The sequence below is a fragment of the Lissotriton helveticus genome, chromosome 5_1 (genome assembly GCF_964261635.1).
Source record: "Lissotriton helveticus chromosome 5_1, aLisHel1.1, whole genome shotgun sequence".
Classification (NCBI taxonomy): domain Eukaryota; kingdom Metazoa; phylum Chordata; class Amphibia; order Caudata; family Salamandridae; genus Lissotriton; species Lissotriton helveticus.
Genome location: NC_136065.1, coordinates 1374220118 through 1374241097, shown reverse-complemented (window position 1 = coordinate 1374241097; position 20980 = coordinate 1374220118). Strand labels below are relative to the sequence as shown.

The 20980-nt window shown below is 50.8% G+C and overlaps 1 protein-coding gene across 2 annotated transcripts in view; it reads right to left on the bottom strand.

The window, feature by feature from the left end:
* The window catches only part of FANCE (FA complementation group E), a 177329-nt gene that overhangs the window by 52318 nt on the left and 104031 nt on the right, over positions 1-20980 (bottom strand). For both annotated transcript variants that reach the window (XM_078644313.1, XM_078644314.1), the window contains exon 6: positions 437-580. In XM_078644313.1, the coding sequence (XP_078500439.1) occupies positions 437-580 (144 nt within the window). The remainder of the gene's footprint in view (positions 1-436; positions 581-20980) is intronic.

The window sequence follows — 20980 nt, the reverse complement described above, 5'->3', positions numbered from 1 at the left end:
TTACATTACACAAGGACACATTCATTTTATGTAGGCACAGGGAGATTAAGGGCCCGATTTAGATCTTGGCGGATGCGTTACTCCTTCACAACATTATATCCTTTGAGATTTATATTCCAACGGACGGGATATCCGTCACCATTGTGACGGAGTAACCTGTCTGCCAAGATCTAAATCGTGCCCAAAGTGATTTGCCCAGAATCACAGGATGTTGAGCCTACGGCGAGACTCAAACCTGGTTCCCCAGCTCCAAAGTCATCAGCTCTGGACGTTACCCCACATCATGATTTGCAAACAATGAATCTGTAGGAGTATAATTCACACATACATCAGTTATACTAATGTTATTAGGTAAAGCTTCATAGGACAGAGTAGTGAAATCCAAGATCTCCCATCCTCTCATCAGCAACCCCCACAGCAGTGGCCTCATACTCACACGGTGCAGGAAGAGGTGCTTGGACAGCACTGCTGCGTTCCTGTAGCTGAGGTCAGGGCTAAGGGACTGCAGTTTGGTGCAGAACTGTACTAATGCCTGCTCCGAGAGCTGTGACACCTGCAGTAGCGAACACAGCACCTCCAGCTGAAGGGAGATGGATAGAAAGACACTGTCAGCTGTAGGGCACAAGACATGAAAATGAATAAAATGATAGTGTAACAACCTGGGTGGAAGAGGGGCAAAATGGCAGTGAAAGAGGTAGGAAGCATCAATAGGCAATTAATGAGCAGTGACCCGCATGAAAAGTAGGCATAGTGAAGAAGGGGGAGCAAATTGATGCTTTCTTCAATCTGTAAGAACACATCATGATGTTAAAGAAACAATTTAAACTCCCCACAAAGGGAGGGCAGATTTGTTTTGTATCATGTTTACTTTATGGCTAAAAGTGATCCTTTGATAAAAAGCGCAATGAAACAGTTGTACGCATTTTATAAGGGTTGGTCACTATTTCCAAGTAAGTTAAAAAAATTATTATCAAAGTTGTGATTGTTTGCAAAAAAGATACAAATGGCTCCTGAATAACTTTGATAATTTACCGGCTGCATACATTTCATGTGAAAACTCAAAAAAAAGTTTCACGTTCAATTCTTAATTTTTGAGACATAATTTAAGAGTTTTAACTTTAATGAAATTATTCAAGAAAAGATCTAAACGTTAAATGTACCCTGATCATTCTATATTTATTCAAACACTGTTTAAGAAACTTCATGCATGATTTTCACAAATGGACTGCCTGTGGAATTATTTTTTTTTTTTACAAAGAATATCACTTTTTGAAAAGTTACAATTGTTGTCCGGGCAATCAAAAAACGAGTTACTTACCTTTGGCAATGCCTTATCTGGTAGAGACTATCTAGCCGCAGATTCCTAATCTTAGAATTATCCCCAGACGTCAGACTGGATTTGGGTTTATTTTGCGTGCTCAGTACTCCTACACGTTGGTATGTGGTGTAGTTTGGCTCCGCGTGGCATTGGTCGCGCTGGTAGTATCGTTCGTGGTGCCTATGTAGCCGCCACCCAGGCACGTTGACGACAGTCCATTTTCGCAACTTTCCACACCAGAAGATCGGAGCCATGAAGTACACTGCCCACGGGTGTTTAGGACCCTGAAAGGGGAAAGCCTTGTCCTAGAAATCCATTCGCAGAGTGGGGAGGATGGATGGGTCGGTAAGGAATCTGCGGCTAGATAGATTACCGAAGGTAAGTAACTTGTTTATCTGATAGAGACCACTAGCCACAGATTCCTTAACTTAGAATAGATACCCAAGCAATGCCTCCCCAGCGGTGGGTCTGCAGACCAATTTCACAAGAGGAAGTCCTGCAGGACCGAACAGGCAAAGTGCCCATCCCTTCGGACCTAACTTTCCAGGCAGTAGTGTTTGGTAAACGTGTGAAAGGATGCCAAAGTCGCTGCCTGGCACATGTCCAGGACCGGAACTCAGCGTGCTAACACAGTTGTTGCAGCTTTAGCTCTGGTGGAAAGAGCACTCAAACCCTCAGGTAGTTGCTTCTTAGAAAATGCATAGCAGATTTTGATACAGAGCACGATCCATCGTGAGATGGTCCTCTTCTGGACGGCCCATCCTTTCTCTGCTACGACATACCCCATAAAGAGTTGGTGGTCCACTCGGAACTCTACTGTGTGAACAAGGTAGAACGACAACGCTCTTTTTGAGTCCAGAGGGTGATGTCACTCCTCTTCCTTGGAGGAATGAGGCGGAGCGCAAAAAGTAGGTAGAGTGATGGATTGGCTTACATGAAATGGAGTGACCACTTTCGGGAGAAAGGAAGCTCTCATAAGAAGCACCAGTTCGTCTGGGTAGATGTTTAGATAAGGAGGCTTCGATGACCTAGGCTGAATCTCACTGACGCTCCAGGCAGATGTTGTTGCCACCAAGAAGGCTGTCCTGATGGTAAGGAGCCTGAGAGGACAATTGTGCAGGGGCTCAAAGGAAGCACACATAAAGAAAGTGAGGACAAGATTGAGGTCACAATGCGGCATAATAAAGGGAGATGGTGGCGTTGGGCGTGGCATGGCGGCAACTAAGATGGCCGCATAACACCGCGCCGCAGCTAAAGGGAGATCAGAAGGCCCCGAAAATCCTGCAGTAATCCTGCCGTCTTACCGACCTTGAGGACGGGCTTGTTTAGCAGGTGTGCTACGGAGTCGGGAGGAGTTTTTCCAGTCCCTCTCCGTCGACGGGGAGCACAGCGGCGACGACCGGCAACCAAGAGTTCTCCGGGGCCTGGGCCGAAGGAGTGCATGAGGGGGAGCACAGGCCTCGAGTGATCAGCAGGCCGGGTGCGGAGGGGGCGCGTCGGCGCCAGCCAGGTGGTGAGCGACGACTTTGGGGCGAAGAGCAGCGGGCCCCATTCTATTAGCTGCTCCACCGAGAAATACTGACCCGAGCGTTCTGGCAGCAGGAGGAAACTGCCCGCCCGTATGGAAGGGGCGAAGGGTCCGTGAGGACGGGTCTTGGACCCACGTGGTGGCTGGAGTTGGCTGCCTGCGGCCCCGGGGAGCGGAATAGATCGGCGCTAAAGAGGGAGGCGAGTGAAGGCCGGGGACAGGCAGTGGCAGGTCCCGGCCGGTCTACAGCACCCCGCCGGAGAAGCTAGTCGGTGCCCACTGACGGGGAGTAAGAGGCGGCAACACATCGGAAGGACGGAGGGCCCGGGTGGCCTGGTCCTCGCTCCACATGGTGGCAGACGGCGGCAGCTGATGGCGATTGGAGGAGAGCACGGAGTCAGGCGAGTTGACCTGGGCATGAGTGGTGGTGACTGAAGAGGTGCGGTGACCCCGGTCCGAGGGGTGCTGCGTGTGGCTCGCAGGAGGGCGTCCTGATAGCGACGTTTCCCGGGGGTGCTCAGACCCTGGGACGGAAGATACTGCCCACCAGGGGGCGGCCCTGTTGGTCCTTAGCGGGGGGTCTGGAGGCAGAGTGGCGCCGGCGGAGCCCAGGACTGAGCTGTAATGACCGCAGCGACGGCACATTGTGGACGGGCAGCCCAGTCGAAAGTCCAAACAATCTCCACGCAAGCGCCTCCTGGGCTACGAGTGGACGGCGCTAGGAGTACGTGGGCAGTGTAGTGGCGGAGTGCCCAAGGGCATGAGAAAGCAGTGCATCCCCCCGTGGCCCTGTGGACAGCATAAGACACAGCTATGAAGCCCAAAAAAGCCACCATGACGCAGACCAACACCATGGACAACTACACGGCCTCGGCAGATGGTGGGGGTGAGGCCCACACCGGGAACTTGACCGACGCGCCGGAGCCCTCCCTGTCCTCCATCATGCAGGCCATACAAACTTTGGGCAACACGCTGGAATCTAAGATTGACAAAGTGACCATCGAGATGGCGCTGCAACGGGCGGACTTAAACAAAACTTCAGAAAAAGCCACTCAAAATGCCACGGACATTGTAGAGCTTCAGCGCACTACCAAACTGTTGCAGCAGCAGGTCCAGCACCTGACCCATCAGCAGAAGCTGGCGGCGGCCCGGCTGGAGGACCAGGAAGGAAGGGCCTGCAGGAATAATATACAGGTGGTGGGAGTGCCGGAGAAAATGGAGGGGCCGAGTGTGGACTTGTTCTTGGAGGACCTAATTCTAAATCACCTTAAGCCCAAACGCCTCTCTTCATTTTTTGGTACAAAAGGGGGTGGTGATGGACGGAGCATCTGCACCAATCAAACAATCACACCCAGTCAACAGATCTGGGTTTAATCCATCACTGTTCTTTAGCCCACTCTGCCACCCCAGTTCAGACATGGCCATATGCAAATCAGTCTGACCCTGTGCCTCATGGGAACAGTCCAGCCCGAACTGCCAAGCCATGCCTTCCCTGGACCGGAAACAAGCTTCCGAGGACCGGTTTCTGGCATTTCAGCCGTCTTCAGCCCGGCTTGCTTGAATCCAGGGGCAAGGTGTGCAAGGGACTCACGTCTGAGCATGCCCTGCCAACTTATTGCGAACAAAGTGGTACAAAAGGGGGTGGTGATGGACGCAATCATTGCTCGGATCCTCAATTATAGAGACCGGGACGCCATTTTACAGGCGGCCCGCCAACATGGAGATCTTCGGATTGAAAACGCCCCAATTAGACTCTTTCCTGATTTTACGCTTAAGGTTCAGCAAGAGCGGCGCTCGTTTGATGGCGTCAAGAAAGAGCTTTGTGATCGTGGCATTAAATATATGACGATCTTCCCGGCACGTCTCAAGCTTCTAGCGAACGGGAAATCCTTCTTCACATCCCCGGAGGAAGTTCATGCCTGGTTGGAGGACCACGTGCAGTCATCGGGAGGTCCCAGGCCGGGAGGCAGATGGAGGGACACTGTTGCCCAATCTCTGACTTCTTCTATGGGCTCCACAGGGAAGGAGCATTGGCAACAGGGCGGTCCTCGAACGCCCAACAGTACCAGGGCCCGGAGTCTATCGGCCTCGCCGGACATGGGATGAGATGGCCAGGGTTGTCCTGGCGTGAAGGGCGTCGATGGAGTGCACGTAACGTATAATGACTCTCCTGTGTATAAGACGGCTGGGACACTGATGTGGGGGGGGGGGCACTGTCCCAAAGGGTGGCCCCCGGGGGGTGGGGTGTCTACCCTATATCGGACATATCGGAACGAAAGGTCAGTAATAATTGGGGGGAGGTGGGGAGTGGTCCATTTTGCGTTGACCCCCGTCTTTGGATATGGTGAGACGGCTAGCTCGATACAGTGGTGGGCCGGGTGAAACCCTCAGGTTGCTGAACTGGTTGTAGCACTCACCCCCTAGGTTTTCGTTGTAAGGGCTACAGGCGCTCTGCTTGTTGGGGTATGTCGGGCCATGTTGGCCTGCGAAGCAGGGTAGCAGGGTGGGGGGGAGGTATGGGGTTTGGGGGGGGGGAAGGTTGAATGTTTGCTTCCTGCATTTATGTTTTTGCATTGTACAACTGTTTTGGCTCCAACGGCACTAATGGTGGGCAGGCGGGAGGTGGGGGGCGGAAGGTATGGGCAGCCGTCCCTAACGGTTTATCTGATAGATGTTTATGATGCACACATCAAGGGCCCAACAAGTCAATATATTGTCCTGGAACGTTAATGGCCTGCAGAACAAGATTAAGCGCACCATGGTGCTTCAATATCTCCATAGGCATGCCCCGGATATTGTCCTACTCCAGGAGACCCACCTGATTGGAAACCATTGCAAGGCCCTTAACAGATTCGGCTACACATTGCGGGCCATGCAGGTTTCACCACTGGCTCCAGAGGCGCTGGGATCCTCATTAAAAATTCCCTTCAGCTGGTAGTTGGGCGGCAATGGTTAGACCCCTTGGGGCGCTATGCAGCACTTTCTGGACAGTGGGAGGGACTGACGCTTAACCTCTGTTTATTCTACATTCCCCCAAAGCTGCACAGCACTATTCTCCCCGATATTGGGAAACTACTCTTGGATATGCCGACTGGGTACTGCTCTTAGGGGGATATGAATGAGGTCATGGCTAGGGACATTGATAGGTCACAAGCTCTGCCTGCCAGGGGGGGTATGCCATCTCCGGGACTTTGCGCATGCTATGGGCTTGGTGGACCTATGGAGGGCACATAACCCTCACATTCGGCAATACACACATATATCCGCAGCGCATGGCTCAGGGTCCAGGATCGATTACATATTCACACAGGTGGGTCATATGGGCCTCTTTAAGGGTGGCTATCATAAGACAAGAGGGATATCCGATCACTCCCCGGTGGGGGTGCAATTACAGGGTCCGGAGAGGGAGTGGGCTAATCCCCCCCCGGCTTGATACCTTTCTATTTAAAGACCAGGAGTTTCAGGAGCAGTTCCTGGAGCACGTACACCAATATTTTGAGGAAAACGTGGGCTTAGTTAGATCACATGGTATCGTGTGGGAGGCGTATAAGACCGTAGTTAGGGGTTTTGTACAGGCGGAGGTAGGAAAGCGTCGAAAGGACAAGTATGCACAAATTGAAAGACTAGAATCGGAGTTTCACGCCTTAGAGGGCGCAAGGGGGGAGACGAAGGAGCAGGAGCGAGATCTTCGACACAGGTTGCAGCTCCTAGAAAAAGAACTGAAGGATGTACTTTCTGACCAGGCGAGATCGTGCGCCCTAGCCAACTAGAGGCGTGTGTAGCATTTAGGGGACAAGGCCAATAAGATGATAGCCTGGCTCGAGAAACGGGACAGGGAACGTAACTGGGTGCCCGGGATCCGAATGATGGATGGGACGGTGAAGGACACAAGTGTGGGTATAGCGGAGGAGTTTGCGCTTTATTATGAGGCGGTATATCGGTTGCAAACTACAAGGCGAGAGCAGGAATGCGAGGACTTCCTGACCCCCCTACAGTTTCCCGCCCTGGATCCGGCGGATAAGGAAATCTTGGAGTCTGAAATTACAGTGAAAGAGGTGGAAGATGCCATGGGAGACCTACAGGCGGTGAAGGCGCCGGGTCCTAATGGGTTTCCGGCAGAGGCGTTTGGATGTGTGTCAAGTAGAGTTGCGCCTCATATGTTACACATGTTCAATGAGGCCAGACAGGTGGGGAAGCTTCCGAAGGATCTAAGGTCCGCAACGATCGTAGTAATCCATAAAGCCGGCAAACCGCAAGACTTGTGCAGTTCATACAGGCCCATATCTCTTCTTAATTATGAAACAAAGGTCCTCGGAAAGATCCTGGCCACAAGGCTGGGGGCGGTTGTTCAGTTTCTGATCCACCCGGATCAGTCAGGCTTTATGCCGCACTAGAGCACGCGGCTTAATTTACGGCGCCTTTTTGGTGTATTACAGGCGGTATCTGCCCGACCCAGCGTGACGGCGGCCCTGCTGTCTATTGATTCCCATATGGCTTTTGATAGCAAGGAATGGCAGTACATATATGGAGTTTTGGAGAAATGGGGCTTTGGAGACAACTTTCCGTCGTGGGTGAAGCTGCTGTACACCGAGCCGCTTGCGAGGGTCCGAGTCAATGGCGCCTTGTCTAGGGAATTTCAACTGGGTCGGGGCACGCGGCAGGGCTGCCCGCTCTCCCCGACATTATTCGCCTTGGCCCTGGAGCCGTTGGCGACCTGGGTGAGGACGGAACCCATGGAGTGGGGCATAGACCTAGGAGGGGGCTGGGAAGAGCGTATATCGTTGTACGCCGATGACGTTTTATTATATGTTCAGCGGCCAGTCGCCTCCATTCAAAGGCTGATGGCACGTTTGGTGAGTACTCCGGGTATCGTATCAATTGGGATAAATCCCTAGGCCATGTATTAGCGGGGCCGCAGACAAATTTAACTGAGGCCTGTAGGGGTCTGGTTTGGAAGGAGCTATTCCGATATCTGGGTATTTGGATCACAAAGTCAGAAACAGAGTTCCTACGCCTGAATGTGTCAGCTCAACTGGAGCGGCTACACTGGGATGTCGAGCATTGGAAAACTCTCCCGCTCTCCTTGATGGGGCGCGCTGTTTTATTAACAATGATGGCCCTTCCCAGTCTGTTTTATGTTCTGCAAAGTATGCCCTTTCCGGTCCCGGAACAGATTTTTAGGGTGGTTGAATCGGAACAACGCTCTTTACTATGGAGTGGGGGATTCCAGAGAATAGCTCTCAAGAAGCTACAGCAGGGGGCGTATGAGGGAGGACTCGCCACCCCAAAAGGCAGCGGTGGTAGGGGTGTGGAGGCGGGCGACGAAACTGCTGGGCTGGGAGGCGAAACTCACGGCGCAAACCCCACTATGGACCGGGAACTTCCTCCCAGAGGTTGCGCAATAACAGGGTCTTCGTCAATGGAGCCTAATTGGTATTGATGTGCTGGGTGATATCTGGAAAAGGGGGGTATGGTGGGATTTGCTACCTTACAGGCAGAATTTCAAATGGGGAGCGGGCAGTTCTTACACTACCAACAGCTTAGACATGCCCTAAACCAACATCTGCGCCAAGGGGAGCAACTACCAGAGTATGCCCCGCTGGAAGACAGGTTACTGATGGACCCCATGATCGACAAAGCCATCTCCTTCACGTATAAAAAGCTCATTAATAACCTGGCAGACCCACTGGGACCTTTGCGGGAAAAATGGGAATCGGATATTGGGCTGCTAAAGGACGATGACTGGAGGGAGGCACTGCAGAGTCCCCGGGAGGTGGCGATTCGTGCCCGGTTTAGACTGGTTGAGTTACGCATTTTACACCGTTTATACACACCGTGCACGGTACAATACAGGATAGGATATGTAGATTCTCGGTTTTGCATAAGGGGGTGTGGGGAGGAGGGCATCTTTTTTAACATTTTGTGGGATTGTGCCAGAGACCGGGAATATTGGTCCAGGCTGGCAGACATCATGTCGGAAGTGGTGGACGCAGAAGTTCCACTAGAAGCCAGATGGCATATCTTGAGTGTGACGAGCGACATCACTTGGCCGAAGTGGGACAAGGTATGGCTGACTTTGGCGAGTATGGTCGCCAAGAGAAATTTAGCAAGATTATGGGGAAGTGATCTCTTGCCAACAGTGGAAGAATGGGGGCGGGACCTGGACTGGTGCCAACGGGCTGAGAAAGTAATATATAAAAGCAGAGGATGCCCCAAGAAATGGGAGAAAATATGGGCAGCATAGAGACGGTACAGGGGAGAATTGATGGATACCCAGTCTGTGTCTGACCCTGCTTAATGTGGTGCATGTATTCTGGTCTTCAACTCTTGAGTACACTGTTTATGATGATTTTATGAGTCACTCTGCCTCCTTTGAGCCCAACGGACTGCTAATGCTGATCACTATGGACATGCAATGGATTTGGGGGGATATGTGGGGACTGAACTGCAGATGATGATTTGAGGATGGCCTTCTTCATTTCTGTGGCCTACGGGACGCCTATGCTAATACATAGGTGTCTATCCAGGAGCTTGATCTTTGTATGCAGGTCATATTGTTAATACTGATTGCGTGGTTGACTTTATTTTTATGTGCCAATGAACTTCAGATGGCGACTGATGTGCGATTTTATGTAGCTAGTTACTACAATAAAAAGATTTTCACAAACAAAAAAGGGATAAGGTGGCAACCTATTAACAATAGGGTATTTGAAAAGGGATGGCTGACAGGCAACCGCAGAAAAGCTGAACTAGCAGAGAGATATCCCCTCAGAGTGCCCAGTACCTGCTGGGTAAGGGAAAGGAGGAACAGGAGAACCTGAGGAAGAGGGACAAAAAGGTGATCAATTTGCCTTTCTGTAAACCATGCAACAAATTTTACCCAACAGCAGGCGTAAACTGTGTTGGTGGAGGGTCACCATGCTGGCAAGATAATGTCAGAGACTTTGAGAGTAAGGTCGAAAGCTGTCAACTGTTGCCGCTCAATTTCCATGCAAGAAGACAGAGCGTTGACAGGTTCCAGAGGAGACCCCTCCCCTGCTGCTGCGACAGAAGATCCTCCCGAAGGGGCAGCCTGATTGAAGGACCAATGGCCATGCTCAACAGCTCAGGATACCAGACTCTCTGTGCCCAATCCAAAGCAACAAGGATGACTTGCGGCCAGTCGTTCCTGATCTTCTTGAGAACTCTGGAGTTGGTTCTGAGGAAATGCGCAGAGTTTACTCCCCGCAACCGGCTCGATGTACCGGTTCTGCTACACGCAGACAGGAGATGTGTCGAAATCCATGTTGCAAGTATCTGGGCCATTTCCAGAGAGCCAGGCACAGGAGAAGGGGTAGATACTTTGATATCCCTGAGTTTCAAGCTACAGGAGGCAAGCCAACAAACCCTTGCAGATCACTTGGAGTGAAGGCATACTCCAGCTCTCCTTCAGCAGTCAAGTGAGCAGCAGGGTCACACACAGAAAAGCAGGCGTCCCAGTCAGCAGTCTAGTTGAGTTATTTAAGCAACACAGCAGTTCTCCTGACAAAGCTTCAGTTACTAGTTCAATAGTGTCTTATTTTAGGTGGTGAGGGAATCAGTACTTTGAAGTGCACAAGTATCCCTTTCAACCCAGTTGTGTCTGCCATCTGTGGGGAGTAATCAGTCCCTTGTGTGGAGACAGGACATTGCTTATTGGAGTGAAGGGTTATCCCCTCACTTCCATCTTGCCCAGGCAAGGCCACCGGAAAGTGGATGTATGTAGATGGGTACTCAGACACACCTATCCTTCCTATGCTGTGGCTGTCTCACGGGAATGTACAAAATGTAGCTGTCACCCAGCCCAGATGTGTCTAAAAGTGACATTTCTAAAATAGAAATGCTAAATCCAACGTTACCAGTAAGGAGGATTTATCATTACCATTCCAAACATATAAAACATGAAAAAACTACTCTTCTCTGATCAGGTATTACAGCTTAAAAGTGTATTAAGGAATTCCCAATGCTAGCCTATGAAAGGAGTAGGACTCACAGAAGTGAAAAATGAAATAGGCTGTTTGTCACTACCAGGACATGCAAAACATACCAGTAATGCCCTACCTTTCATTTACACAGCACCCTGCCCATTGGGCTATCTAGGGTATACCTTAGGGTTGGCTTTCTTGTAATAAAGGGGCGTTACAAGCTGGGCTAGTAGTGTTAAACGCCAAGTCTGTATGGCAATAAACAGCACACAGAGGCCCTGCAATGGCAGGCCTGAGACAGGTTTGAGAGGCTAATTATGTGGGTGGCACAATCCGTGCTGCAGGCCCACTAGTAGCATTTAATCTAAATGCCCTGGGTATATGGTGTTCCACTTTACAAGGGATTTACAAGTAAATCAAGTATGCCAAACAGGTGTAAACCAATTATACCATGTTTAGAGGAAGGAGCACATGCACTTTAGCACTGGTTAGCAGGGGTAAAGTGCCCTGAGTCCTAAAGCCAACAAAATCAGAAAAAGAGGAGGAGGAAGGCAAAACGTTTGGGTGACCTTATTTATTTATTTAACTTGTAACGCGCAACAGCTACCCGCAGTGGGTTTCCCGGCGCTAGGGATAGACTCAAGAAGAAAGAAGTATCAGGTAATATCAAGCAGACCAGGACAACGGGCAGATCACTCAAAAAGCAAGGTCTTAAGTCCCTTCCGGAACTGCAGCAAGTTATTCTCCAATTTTAGAGCAACTGGTAAAGCGTTCCAGAGCTTGGGACCTAGATGAGCAAAGGACCGCCCACCCATTCTGGCAAGTTTGAATCTTGGGATAATAAAGTCTCCATTTCCAGAAGATCTAAGGGTTCGATGAGTCCTGTATGGTTGAACTAAGTTCTGTAGGTATTTAGGGGCTGTGCCCTGCCTAATCTTGAACAGATAGCATAAGGCTTTAAATTTAATCCGGCTTGAGATTTTAAGCCAGTGTAAGTCACGCAGAGCAGAAGATGCTGAAGTTCTCCTAGGAACCTTCCGAAGTAGGCGGGCAGCCGCATTGTGGACTACCTGAAGAATCCTAATGGTTGCAGCATCAGCTCCCAAATAGAGAACATTACCGTAGTCCAGGCGGGAAACAACCAACGCCTGGACAACAGTTCTCTGAGTGGATAGGGGCAGCATCCATAAAACTTTCTGGAGCCATCTTAAGGTGGAAAAACAGATCGCAGCAACCTTTGTAGCCTGCTGCCTCATAGATAACTTGTCATCAACAAGGAAACCAAGGTTGCGAACCACTGTGGCTGGTTGTGGAAGTGGTCCCATATCACTAGGCCAATGTTGGGGGCCCCATAGATTTTTATTCTTGCCCAATATCACCACCTCTGTCTTCTCCCCGCTTAATTTCAGACAGTTCTTCTGCATCCACTCGGCCACGCGTACCAGGCCGAGCTTTAGAGCAGAGGGGCTGTTCTCATCTCTGCCTGACAGAGAGAAGACAATTTGGGTGTCATCGGCGTAGGAGAATAGCGTCAGCCCCGCTTCCTCCACAATGGTGGCCAGGGGTCTTACGTAGATATTAAACAGTACGGGGCTGAGTATAGACCCCTGGGGAACACCATAACCAATGAGCAGATTGTTTTTTGTTTTTTTTTAATTTTTTTTTTATAAAACCTTTATTTGTGCATATACAAAAGTACAAATACAGGCCTACAACCCTCAGGCCGGCCACAAATATCGTTTGAGCATTAGCACATGCAACATGGTGACGCAATAGCACAGCAATATCAATAATCGAGCAGTCAGGAGGTACACTGTAAATCACGTGCTATCGCGCCGCAGGAGCATTGAAGGTTAATTTTAAAAGTTTTCCGTAGCAACTATTAAAGTCCAACTGTTCCGTTTTAATTGAAAATAGCAACTATAAACTAAGAAAACAGGGTCCATGTAGGCGTAATATAACAGTAGCCACAGAATCACACACAGCCAGCAACACAATGTCAAGTCCTTTCAGGCGGCATGGCGGCCCAGAAAATGTGCAGCAAGGGTAACAGAGCCAATATCTTGACAAATATCTACCGCCACCCGCCCACCAGCAACATCGACATGGACCCAAGATAGAAAAGAAAAGAAGAACTAAAAAAAAGAAGAAAAACAAGGCACCATAGAAACAGAAGAAACCAAAAAACCCAACCCCCAACCCCCCACCCTACACGCATGCAGAGGCTACAGCCTACCCCCCCCCCCGCAGTGTGTCTGTCGCCCAATAAACCCGAAATATAGAATAAGAGAGTGAGAAAAGAAAAGAAGAAAAGTATCATAACACCGAAGATATAGGGAGCAAGAAAAGAACAGCCTAATCTAAAACTCCCATGAAACACCTAACCCCGGAGGAGGGCCACAATCACTGATTCCCGGACTCCATCGCCCGCACAAAACTTCCGCCCCTTACACAAGGTCAAAAAAGAATACAGTCGTTGTAACCGCATGTGGGAAGGGATATCACAAATAGCGCCCCCAATTATACCGAGATAGCATTACAGTCCGGGTCCCCGCCAGCCGATCAAACACAAATTCCAATATCACGAGCAGCAATACTCACCCCCAGACCCCCAGCCCGCTAAAACACCCACCCCGTAAAAAGGATCAAAAATCGGACACATCAATTGCAACCTAAAATGAAAAAGGACAATTGCAAATAGCGCGTACAAATGTTCCAGGAAAGCATCTCCGTTCAGGTCTACGCCAGCCAAGAGATAAAATCAGCGCAAAATTATGCAGTTCGGGGGAACATAAACAAAAGAAGAGAGAATCAGCACGACTCAGGCAATTTGGCACAGTAGGCACACACAATTACGAGGAACATATCAGAAGAGCAGTCCGAGTCGAGTCTCTGCCAGCCAGTCCATAACGAAAGTTGATAAAGATTCCCTCAGCCCTGGCCAGATCTTGAGCGTCTCTTCAAACATGGTCTCCGGGGGAGGTCCGACTCAAACAAAGCCGGAGGACAAAATGGCCACCACCGATGAAAAGAAGGGAGGCAGAGACAAAATGGGCACCACCAGTTACTTGCCGAGCTGCAGGCACACAGGATAATCACCCCCGAACTCATGAAAAGACATCCAATCCATCGCCCGAAATAAAATGTTTGCAAGGCTGCAGGTTCAAAGGGGACCGATGTCAGCAAAGTCAAAGTTTGAAACACTAACCTCTCCGTAGACAAAGTCTCAGACCTTGACAAAAGGGGAAACATTGTAGCGCCACTGAAGCAGTTGGACGGCCGTTCACAGGCATCACTGCAAATAGGGAAAATCAACACCTCCCCGCACTCATTCCGCATCCCGGCGCCCCCCACAGAGACAGACAAAGGCGAGCCAGTACAGTCTTGATAGTTAGGCGAACTCCCCCGATCCGAGAGAGGGATACCGTCGAGCCGCTCACCCAATTCACCGAAGAAGGCACGCCAGTCACGGCGGAGCCCAGCAAGTGCGGCCAGGATGGCCCCGTACGTTGGCATCGATCGCAGGCACTCCAGCTCCACAGTAGGGAATGGTACTCTAAGTGCAGCCTCCGGCTCGCCATCGGGCAGGGTGGTAGAATCGCAATACGAGACAGCCCTCACCATCTCGGGGACGGCAGCCGCCATTCCTTCTTCCCCGGGATGCGTACACGGAGAAGGGGGCGAGCGCGGTTTCAAGTGAGCGCCCTCCGGGTCGCCGTTGCAAGCACAATACACGGCCTTGGGGCGCCGCACGGGGGATGCCACTGCCGCTCCGTCTCTAGGCGAAGGCAAGCACAGGGGTGACCACTAAGATGAAGCGGCTTCGAGGAGTCGCAGCGCCACTCAGGGAAGGTAGCCACAGCGGGTAAACGGCTGCACGACGAGTCGTCCTTATGGAGCGAGGCACTCGGGTGGTCAAGGGTCCGTCAGATTCCCTCCTGTGACGGCAACGTGGATGAGCGCACCGGCGCACCCCGGGCTCAGCAGGCCGTTGCCGGGCCAGTGACCGCCGGCGGAGAGAAGGCAAACGGGTCCCAGTGCCAGGGCTACGGCGGTCGTCCAGGCAGCACGACGATAACTCTCCCAATACGGCACGCAGGGACCTCAGAAGATCACAGGTAGAATCAGCGCGGTCACAGCATCGCTACGCGGCGGTCAAAAGTCAGGATAAAAAGGCAGGATGTCGGTGCTGGGTGCACAGGCCCGCGGAGCCGGGAATCAACACGTCTGTTCAGGTCGCCATCTTGGCTCCTCCAATGAGCAGATTGTAGATGTAGCTTTAGCCAAGAAAACCTGGAAGGTACGCCCACTAAGAAAGGAGGCAATCCAGGCTAAAGCCGGGCCTGCCACTCCCAGGGAGCGGAGAGATCTCAAAAGGATGGAATGGGACACGGTATCGAACGCAGCACTCAAATCCAGCAGGATGAGTGCCGAAGTTTCACCTTGATCGATACCGTGTCGTAGACTCTCCGTAACTCCGAGAAGTGCTGTCTCTGTGGAGTAGTGAGCTCGGAAGCCGGACTGGGATGAGTGTAGAAAACCAGAACTCTCCACTAGATGGTTCAGTTGAGTGTTGACGTGCCTTTCCAGGATTTTCGAAAAGATGGGCAACAGGGATATGGGCCTAAAGTTAGAAGGATTAGAAACATCCGCACCAGCCTTTTTTAGAAGGGGCACCACCATTGCATGTTTCCATGCCTGGGGTACATGAGATTCATTTAAAGAGGCATTTAACAGTTTTGTAAATACCTGATATAAGTTAGGATCTAACGTCTTCAGGATTTTGGCAGGTAAAGGAGAGTGCCATTTTGAAACACTTCCACTGAACATGAGTGTTTGTATTGTACTGTTCACCTAGTGGGTAAGCGAATGCTCAGTAGTGTAGGCTTGAACTGTTTATGGTGACAAGTCTGTAGACATGCCCCATTTACTGTGAAAAATGCAAAAAGAACAATCGATGGACAGAATGCAGAACAATGTCATACATTCACCCCAGTACAGAGATCTGGGCCTAAATTGAATATGCTACTTACCAGTATGCATCTGTTCTTGGCATGTAGGGCTGCTAACATTCATATCTAGTGCATAGATCGCCGCCTAGTGTTGGGTCCGGATGATTGCACATTGTTGTCCTGGAAGAGTCTTCGAAGTATCACGAGATAGGTGGCTCCTCCTCTGGACTACAGTGCGCATGGGCATCGGCTCCATCCCCAGACTGTTTTTAGCCATTGTGGCAGAGATGGAGTGAAATAGTGTAAAGGATGTCCATGCTAATGATGAATGCAATAGAGTGTCTGCAGCCGCTACGGGCACCGGGGAGGAGGGCGGGCGATATGAATGTTAGCAGCCCTACATGCCAAGAACAGATGCATACTGGTAAGTAGCATATTCAGTTCGAGGCATGTGGGCTGCTAAATTCATATCTAGTGCATAGAATACACAGCAGTCCCTCCATTAAGGGCGGTTGCCCGTGCCAGCTGCAGAAGCTTGAAAAAGTGTCTTGAGAACAGCCTGTCCCACAGCTGCTTGCTGTTTGGAATGCACATCTACGCAGTAATGCTTGGTAAATGTGTGTGGTGTAGACCATGTGGCTGCTCTACAAATGTCTTCTAACGGAATGTTCCCCAGGAAAGCCATGGAGGCCCCCAATTTGCGTGTGGAGTGCGCTCTTGTGGGTATTGTTAAAGTGCGTTTAGCCTTTTGATAACAGATTTGAATGCAATTAACAATCCATCTGGCTATTCCTGCTTTGGAAATGGGGTTGCCTTTGTGTTGTGCGGAGAAGGCAACAAAAAGTTGTTGTGTCTTCCTAAAGGGTTGTGTTCGGTCAATGTAGTACATTAGCGCCCTCCTAACGTCTAATGTATGAAGCATTCTTTCTGCTACCGTTTGTGGGTTTTGGAAAAATGCAGGCAGGTCAATAGTTTGGTTGATATGAAACTGTGACACCACCTTTGGAAGGAATTTGGGGTTAGTGCGGAGCACCACCCTGTTAGAATGTATTTGGATGAACGGCTCTTGGATAGTGAGCGCTTGCAGCTCACTAACACGTCTGAGCGACGTGATAGCAACGAGAAAAGCCACTTTCCACGTTAGAAACTGAAGTTCGCATGAGTGCAGTGGCTCGAAAGGTGGGCCCATCAGCCTAGTGAGGACCACATTGAGGTTCCACACAGGAGCTGGTGGAGATCTAGGAGGAATGACTCGTTTCAGCCCCTCTAGGAAGGCTTTAATGGCAGGCACCCTGAAAACAGAGAGGTGCTGTCTATTCTGGAGATAAGCCGCTATGGCGGATAAATGTATCCGAATGGAAGCGTACGCTAGATTGCATTTGTAAAGATGTAACAATTAGCAGATGATGTTAGGAATGGATGCATCTAGCGGGTTGATATTGTTGTCAGTACAGTAAATGGCAAACCGCTTCCACTTTGCTGCATAGCAAGCTCTGGTAGTGGGCTTCCTTGCCTCTCTGATGATGTCCATGCATTCAGGAGGCAGGTTGAGGTAGCCAAACTCTAAGACCTCAGGAGCCAGATCGCCAGATTGAGTTGTTGCGGATCTGGATGCTGAATGTCGCCATGGTTCTGCGTCAAGAGGCTGGGTGTGAGATGCAGCCTTTGATGCGGTACCACGGAAAGTTCTAGAAACGTGGTGTACCATGGTTGGCGTGCCCATGTTGGAGCAACTAGGATGAGAGTCATCGAGTGTTGCTTTAGCTTTCTTGCCACCAGCGGAATGAGAGGCGCTGGGGGAAAAGCGTACGCAAATTTGCCTGACCAGTTCATCCATATCGCATTCCCCTGCGATTCCGGGTGAGGGAACCTGGCGGCAAAGCTTTGGCATTTTGCGTTTTCCCTTGTGGCAAACAGGTCTATTTGTGGATGACCCCACTGCCGGAAGTACGGGTGGAGTACTGATGGATGTATCTCCCACTCGTGCATTTGATGGCTGTACCTGCTGAGCAGATCCGCCATCTGATTGTCCTTGCCCGGGAGGTGTTCTGCCATGAGGAAGATGTTCCTCTGAATGGCCCACTTCCACATGCTCTGAGCCAGATGAGACAGCTGTGGCGAGTGAGTACCTCCCTGCTTCTGGATGTAGTACATGGCTGTCATGTTGTCCGTCCGGATCAACACGACCTTGTTGCACAGATGTACTTTGGAGGACTTGAGCGACATGAAGATTGCCATCAATTCCAGGTAGTTGATATGCAATCGTTGTTGCTGGGTTGACCACAGTCCCTGCACCGTGTAGTGGAGCACATGTGCTCCCCACCCTTGGAGAGATGCGTCCGTCGTTAGGACAATCTGTGGCACAGGCTCTTGGAACGGTCGTCCCTTGCAAAGGTTGTGTGGATTCCACCAATGCAGAGAGTTGTATGCCCGACCGGTCACCAACACTAGGTCTGTCAGTTGTCCTCAAGCCTGTGTCCATTGATTTGCCAAGCATTCCTGGAGGGGGCGCATGTGCAACCTTGCGTGCGGGACTATGAAGATGCAGGAGGCCATCATGCCTATCAACTGCATGAACACTCTCGCTGGCAGGGAGAGTTGCGGTCTGAATCGTTGGATCAGCGACTGAATGCTGTTGATTCTGACTGTGTTTGGCTGAGCCATAGCAGCCAGGGTGTTTATTGTCGCGCCCAGATACTGCCGTACATGGGCTGGTTGAAGGTGCGACTTTGGGTAGTTTAGCGAGAACCCCAGGCTGTGAAGGAGTTGAATAGTGTGGGACATGTGTGAGGCGCACTGTCTTTCCGACTTTGCTTGAACGAGCCAGTCGTCGAGGTACGGGTAGACATGTATGTTTTGTCTCCTGAGGTGCGCCGCCACTGCCGCCAGACACTTTGTAAACACTCGGGGGCAGTAGTCACACCGTAGGGTAGCACTTTGAACTGATAGTGCTTGTTGTGAATGGTGAACCTGAGGTATTTTCTGTGGGACGGGTGGAGTGGGATGTGGAAGTAAGCATCCTTGAGGTCTAAGGTTGCCAGGAAGTCCCCTTGGTTTAGAAGGGGAAGTATCTGTTGCAGGGTCAGCATGTGGAAATGTTCCGACAGTATATACATGTTGAGAGGGCGGAGATCCAGAATGGGTCTGAGGGATCCGTCCTTTTTTGGGATGAGGAAGTACAGGGAATAGACCCCTGTTCCTTCCTCTTCCACTGGCACGAGTTCGATTGCTCCTTTTTGCAGCATTACTAGCACTTCCTGCTGCAATAAGTGCAAGTGCTCTGCCGACATAGGACGGTGTCTTGGGGGAATGTTTGGAGGAGTGGATGTTAACTCCAAACAATAACCGTACTGGATTAGTTTTCTCACCCACCTGTCCGTGGTGATGGACGACCAGACTGGCAGGAACTGCTGGAGTCTTCCCCCGACAGGTGTTGGATGGTCGGGGGGCAGTGACAGGGAGTCACTGTTTGTTTGCGGCAGAGGAACGGGAGTTGGTGTTCCCTCTGCCTCTGCCTTTGGCACTGTTACCTCGGTAACCCCCTCTACCTTGCTTGGGATACGAGGACTGCGCACCACCTTTTGTGAATTGTGACTGTTGTCCCATGTGTCCTCTGGTAACACCACGCGCTCCTGAGCGACGAAAAGTGTTGCCCCTGAACTGTTGTGATTGAAGTGCCCCCATGGACTTGGCAGTTTCGTTGTCCTTCTTAATTTTTTCAAGTGTGGTGTCTACATCTGGGCCAAACAGTCTGTCAGGATTGACGGGCTGGTTGAGGATTGTAGTTTGGATGTCAGGCTTAAATCCAGATATACGAAGCCAGGCTTGGCGCCGTAGCATGACGCTAGTGTTAATTCCTCTAGCCGCTGTGTCCGCTACATCAAGTGCGCATTTTATGGCAGCGTTTGATATAAGCTTTCCCTCTTGTATGAGCATTTCGCCAGCTTCTTTATACTCATCAGGCAGATGTTGAAGGAGCTGTTCTAGGGTGTCGTAATGCGCCCTATCGTAACGCGCTAACAAGGCCTGTGTGTTTGCGATACGCCATACATTAGCAGCCTGCGCAGCGACCCTCTTGCCAGATGCCTCAAGCACTTTCGACTCCTTGTCTGGGGGAGGAGCTCCACCAGTTGTTTGGGAGTTTGCCCTCTTGCGGGCATTCGCGACCACCAACGAATCCAGAGGCAACTGTCCTCGAATATAGGCAGGGTCCCCAGGTGCTGGTCTGTATTTTTTCTCTATTCGTGGGTTTACCACTCTCGCCCTTGTAGGTTCTTTAAAGATCTCTGGCGCATGTTTAAGGACACCTTTCAACATAGGAAGTGTTTTGACTGTTCTTTCTGAGACAGAGAAAGTGTCAAACAGGAAATCCTCTTCCACTGGGTCAGCATGCATATCTACATCGTGATTTGCAGCTGCCCTCTCAATTAAAGCATTGAAAGCTGCTGAATCCTCAGTTGGTGAAGTACGTGCCCCAAAACCTTGTGGGTCCTGCACCACCTGATGACTTCCCAGGTCCCCAGCGTCGTCATATGAGTCCTGATGCACATCAGGGTCATTGCCAGTAGGGAAGTTGTATTGTTCATCTTGGTCTTCATCCTCACCCCCTGATTGGGTGGGGGAAGGGGTTGGACTCCTCCTTGGGGGAGGTTTCAGAGGTTCAACAAGGGCAGGTAAGTCCTGTGTTTGCCTTTTCTTTTTCAGTGGAATTACAAAAGTCTCCAGTGGCTGGGAACTGATCTTTCTCTTATAAAGCGTCATCTTCCCTGTGTGGGCATCGATGTAATGCTCACAGTCGTCCTCAGATGCTGTGTGTCGAGGCAAAACAGCACTGGACGTGGAATCCGAAGTCCCCGAGGTCTTCGGCACCGTTTGGGGTGCAAACGCCTTTGGTGGCACCTTCGGTGGTAGTGTATAGATAAGTTTAGTCGACTTCTTGGCAGGTGGCTCCATCGGTTTCGGATCCGATGGCGCAGACTTTGTCGACGGCAGGGCTTTCTCCCGAATCCTCTTGAGCGACTCGGTGACCTGTTTTGTAAATGAAGCCGAGGGTTTGACGACTGATGCTTCATGTTTGTCCGCTTTGGAGGCTTTCGGCGTGGCAGAAGAAGGCACCGACGAATCCTCGACTCCAACGGTTCGCTGCCCTGCAGCTGTCTTAGACGCCGACGGCGTCACCGCAGATCCGGTGTCTTTGTGCCGAGGAGTAGCGGCTCCGGCCTTTGGATCCGGGCTCTTA